Below are 5,292 nucleotides of genomic sequence, written 5' to 3'. Positions count from 1 at the left end.
TTTGGGGTCAATCCCCACTACTCCCCCCCCCCCTTCAAAAGTACACCCAGGTGGTATGGTCATTGAGGTGAGGCAGGAAAACATAAAAACCTGTATTCATATTCATTTTTATTTTAAAATGGAATCATTTAAACCTTATTAGTAATATATGACAGTATAGTACACATACATCATTTATAAATAAATATATACATTCTGGGAGTACATGCCCAAATTAGTCAAATTATTATCTACTCTTAGGTGCAGAATCAAGACAGGAATCTCAGCAGGTGGTTCCTAAGTGGCACGTCCTCCTCTAGCCTCCTCTTGAGTAACATGTCTCGAGGTGGTCAGAGAGGAAGTCACCTGCGGGTCTGGAGCCTGACTGCCTGCGTTCAAGTCCCTGGTCTGCTATTTCCTAAGTAATCTGCCATTGGGCAAGTGACTTCACCATCCTGGCCTCCGTTTTCCTCGCTGCCAAACGGACTTAATAGCAGCTGTCACTTCAGAGGGCTGATGTGAGGGAAAGTCAGTTGGCCCTTGTTTAACACAGTGGTATCCTGGCACTCAGGAAGGGCTCCAGTGATCTCCGGATCATTGTCCACGGGTGCAGAGAGCTGAAATAACGAGGTAAGGAATGGAGCCGGGATGCGGGCGGGTTCTTAACCACGGCCGCACCAGCTCTGAGCTCTGATCCTGTCTCCGCCCGCTCAAGATGAGATTGCAAGCAATAAGCATCTCCTAGGGCTGTTCCAGAGGAAAGAAGGCACCTTCCAGAAGGGGGGCCGGTCGTTGCTGCCCCACCTCCCACAGGGTCTCTGAGACCAAAGCCTCTAGAGACCGGATGGCGCCCTCTAGTGGAAGAAGCGATCCTAGTAGCCAAGGGTCCTGCGCGTGAATTCCTGCTAGACAGCACATTTAGGAGACTTGAAATCCTGGAGCAAACCGAGGTGGCGCACCTTGTAATCCCAGCATTTGGGAGGCTGAGACAGGAGGATCGCAGCAAGCGTCCAAGCCTCAGCTACTTAGTGAGGCCCTTTGAAACTCAGTGAGACCCTGTTTCAAAATAAGTACTAAAAAAAAAAAAAATAGGGTTTGGGGTGTAGCTTGGAGGAACCCTTGGGTTCCATCCCCAGTACCAAAAAAATAAAAATAAATAAAAGTAAATTACTGGGATGACCCAGGATGTCCCCATGCATATCCGTCGCTCACTGTGGGCAGAGCAGGGCCACTTTGAGGATCTCTGGATGTCGCTTCAGTCCACGGCCTGGTTCTCTCTTCCTGCCAAAGCTGGGCTTCTCTTGTGCGCTCCCTAGTCTTACTTTCTCCGTTAGTTCACTCTTTTCCTCTGCAGTACATGGCCCCTACTGCCCAATCAAAGATTCACCATATAGACCCCCTTTCCCTCCCCCCCAAAAAGGACAGATCCTCTGTACCAATGTCCATCCCCCCCACCCCACCCCGGAACCCAGGTGAGGGCGCCAGGGCTTCAGCCTCGGGTCAAACTCAGGAGTGTGGGGTTGGGGTACTCAGGGTTCTCAATGACCCCGGGGCCGAACTTGAGCTCCAGGAAGCGACGGTAGTTGTTCGGGGCCTTCGCCATGAAGCCGGCAAAGGGCAGGGTCACCAGCGGCTGCAGGAAGTGCTCCGGGAACTCGACGTCCTGCCGGTGGCCCAGCCAGGTGTCCTTGGTCATGACCCCGTTGCGGGGGTAGAAGGGCCACACGTCCACGTGCAAGTGGTTGCTCTCGCTGTACTGCACGCGGAAGAAGTCACCCTCGACGGCCTTCTCCCACACGAAGCCGCGCTCGTCCACCATTGAGCCGCCCTCGGCTTCCCGCAGCTGCTCGCAGTTGCCCACGTCCTCCAGGTAGATGCCCAGGTCCACGTCGTAGTCCCAAGGGATGATGTCCCCGTGGCGCGCCGCCCCCAGCAGCGAGCCGCCCTCCAGCCAGTAGCGCACGCCGGCCGCCTCCAGCACGCCCACCACGTGGCGCGCCGTCTCGCGCAGCGCGCGCAGGCAGCACGGGGGCGTCCAGCGCTCCTCGTAGAGGTAGGCGGGCGTGTCCCCCTCCACCGTCCCGAAGCAGCGCGCGCTCTCCTTGCTGCAGCCGAACCACTCGAGCTGCGCGCCCTCCCAGCTCACCAGGCGGATGCCCAGCGTGCGGAGCAGTGCCGCCCTCCGCGTGCGCCCCTCGCGCTCCGCCTTCCAGCGCGCGTGGGCCGTGGCCAGCGGGGGCTGGCGCGCCGCGGCGAAGGGCAGGTCCAGCAGCCGCACCGTCCAGCCGCGAAGGGCGGTCTGCAGGAAGAGGCTGGTGCCCAGCGGCCGGGCCAGCGGGGCCGAGAGGTTGAAGAGGTCGCGGGCGCGCAGGAGCACCACGGCATCCCCCTCCAGGGCGTCGCAGCGGGGCACGGCGGGGGCCCGGTCGTAGCGGGCTGTCCACTCCCTCAGGCTGACGTTCAGGGCCAGGCACTTGGCAGGGTTGGCGGTGGAGACCGGGGCGGCCACGAGGCGTGTGCTGCCCGTTCGGAGCGCCTCCACCATGCGCTCCAGCTGACCTGGGGAGTCAGCCCGCGCCCCATCAGGCACCAGGGCCACAAATTCGGTGGCCACGTAAGTCTCTGGGCGAGAGGCTGCGGCGGGCCGGTCCAGGGCGGGCTGGAGCAGTGCCAGGCGGACGTTGGGGATGCGGGGCAGGGCCAGCGGCGGGTAGGGGAGCGCGTCTGCCGCCACCACAATGGGCTGGGCTGGGTCCTGCTGCAGGAAAGAGTCCACCAGCTCCGGTACCGCGTTGTCAAAGGCTTCAAATTCTCGCACCAGGATGGTGACGCGGGGGCCTGCGGCAGACACGCGCCGTGAGCCTCGGGTCGGGGAGTTCCTGGGTCGGTGCTGTGGCCATGGCCCATAGAAGAGGAACAGGAGGTTGAACGTGATGGCAGCTGCTGCCAGACCAACCTTGCAGCGTGTGAGCCGCATGGGTCCGAAGGCAGGCTCCGGCTGGGCGTCCAGAGCTTCCTGGGGAGACAGGATGAAAGGGGAGGCTGGAGCCGGTTGTCACAAGTCTCCCTCACCCCAAACTCAGCCTTGCCCTTTTTGGCTTCAGCTGTCACATCATCTCCTCCAGGAGGCCCTCCCTGACCGGTGGGCTGCCCTACCCGCTGCTGGGTTCTCCCAATCAAGTCATCACCGCAGCAGAGCCCCCCCCCCCCCCAGGTAGGACACCACGAAGGTAGAAGCTAGGCCTTGGTCACTGGCGGGTCCCCAGCATCACCCAGGACAGAGCCAGGTACACATTAGGTGCTCAGTAAGTTTTTGTTTTTGTTTTCCTTCAAGTGAATCACATTCATTGTTCAATATCATCCTTCACCTATTCTCTGTCAAATTCTCATTCAGATTCTAGGCCAAGTATAAATACCGTCAGGCCCATTCCCAAGCCCAGCTTGGACCTTCCTCTCCACCATTCCATCCTCCCAAAAAAGCCACCCCTGATCTCTCCTTTCCTCCTCTCCCACACCTGGCCCTGGCCCCAACATTAGCTCCAGCCTTTTCCTTCTGAACCCTTCTCTTTTATTATTTATTTATTTTTGGTACCGGGGATTGAAGCCAGGGGCATTCTGCCTCCAAGATACATTCCCTGCCTTATTTTATTCTTTATTTTGAAACAGGGCCTCACTGAGTTGCAAAGGGCCTCACTAGGTAGCTGAGGCTGTCCTCCTATCTCAGCCTCCAGAATGCTGGGATCACAAGTGTTCGCCACCATGCCTGGCTTCTTATGTTTTATTCTGAAATAAGGTCTCGCTAGGTGGTTGAGAGTCTCACTAAATTGCTGAGGCTGTCTGTGAAAATGGGATCCTCCTGTTTAGCCTCCCCAGTTACTAATTACAGGTGTATTCCCCCACACCTGGCTTTTGGCCCCTTCTCAATTCCTTAAATCCTGTACCGTCTGGTCATTTCATGATGGTCAACCACATCATTTTGGCTTTGGTTTTGCAAGAAAAAAACAGATTTAATTAATTTATTTATTTATTGTACTGGGGATTGAACCCAGGGACAGTCTGCCTCCGAGTTATATCCCCAATCCGATTTATTGATTTTGCTACTTGTGATTAAACTCAGCAACATTCTACATCCAAGCTACACTCCAGCCCCCCAACCCCTGTCCGCCCTTTTGTAGCACCGGGGATTGAACCCAGAGGCATTTACCTCTGAGCTAAAGCCCTAGCCCGATTGTATTTCTTAATTGAAAACAGGGTCTCACTAAGTTGCAGAGGGTCTTGCTAAGTTGTCAAGGCTAGTTTTATTTATTTATTTATTTATTTATTTATTTATTTATTTATTTATTTTGGTGGTACTGGGGTTCCTGGAAGCCCTTCTACCTCCGGGCTACACTTCCAGACCTATTTTTGCATTTTTATTTGGAAACAGGGTCTCCTAAGCCAGCGCGCGGGGCTAGCTTCGAACCTGCGCGATCCTCCTGTCTCTGCCTCCCAAGCGCGGGGATTACAAGCGTGCGCCACCATGCCCGGCTGTCAAGGCTAGTTTTAAACCTGCGATACTCCTGTCTCAGCCTCCCAAGTCTTGATATTACAAGCATGCACCACAATGCCCAGCTTACCCCAGCCCTTTTTATTTTTTGTCTTGAAAAAGGTTTTATTTTTCGTCTTGCTAGGTTGCTGAGAATCTCGCTATATTGCTGGAGCTGACTTCAAACCCTGTCTCAGCTTTTACAGTACTGGGATTATAGGTGTGTGTCACCATATCTGGGAATTTTTTTTTTTTTTTTTTGTAGTACTGGGGATGGAACCCAAGGGCACTGTACCTCTCAGCTACACCCCCAGCCCTATTTGTTAAATCTTTTTTATTCCTAGCTGGGCATGGTGGCGCACGCTTGTAATCCCAGCATTCAGGAGGCTGAGACTGGAGGATCGCGGTTCGCAGACAGCCTCGGCTACTTAGTGAGGTCCTCCGCAACTCAGTGAGACCCTGTATCAAAAATAAAGAATAGGGCAGGGGGTGTAGCTCGGAGGTCAAATGCCACTAGGTTCCATCCCCAGACCCCCCCCTCCAAAATCATTTTTATTCTTGTTTATTTTTTGTGGTACTAGAGATGGAAACCAGGGACATTCTACCTTTGAGCTATACCTCCAGCACTATTTTTTTATTCATTTTGAAACAGGGTCTCACTGAGTTGCAAAGGGCTTCTCTAAGTAGCTGAGGCTGGCCGCAAACCTGATCTTCCTGTCTCAGTATTGGGATTACAAGCATGAACCACAATGACTAGCCCCATTATTTATTTATTTATTTATTATTTA

The 5,292-nt window shown here is 54.5% G+C and overlaps 1 protein-coding gene across 1 annotated transcript; it reads right to left on the bottom strand.

The window, feature by feature from the left end:
• Positions 1 to 1,468: 1,468 nt before the first annotated feature.
• Positions 1,469 to 2,956, bottom strand: FKRP (fukutin related protein; the record flags this gene model as incomplete). The annotated part of the gene is made up of 1 exon (XM_080702373.1): positions 1,469 to 2,956. One exon carries the CDS (start codon positions 2,954 to 2,956, stop codon positions 1,469 to 1,471), a length of 1,488 nt encoding a protein of 495 aa, XP_080558499.1.
• Positions 2,957 to 5,292: the final 2,336 nt, after the last annotated feature.

Source organism: Muscardinus avellanarius (assembly GCF_963383645.1).
Source record: "Muscardinus avellanarius genome assembly, chromosome: 10".
Lineage (NCBI taxonomy): Eukaryota > Metazoa > Chordata > Mammalia > Rodentia > Gliridae > Muscardinus > Muscardinus avellanarius.
Note: the sequence above shows the minus strand (reverse complement) of the source record. Positions and strands in the feature narration are given on the sequence as shown.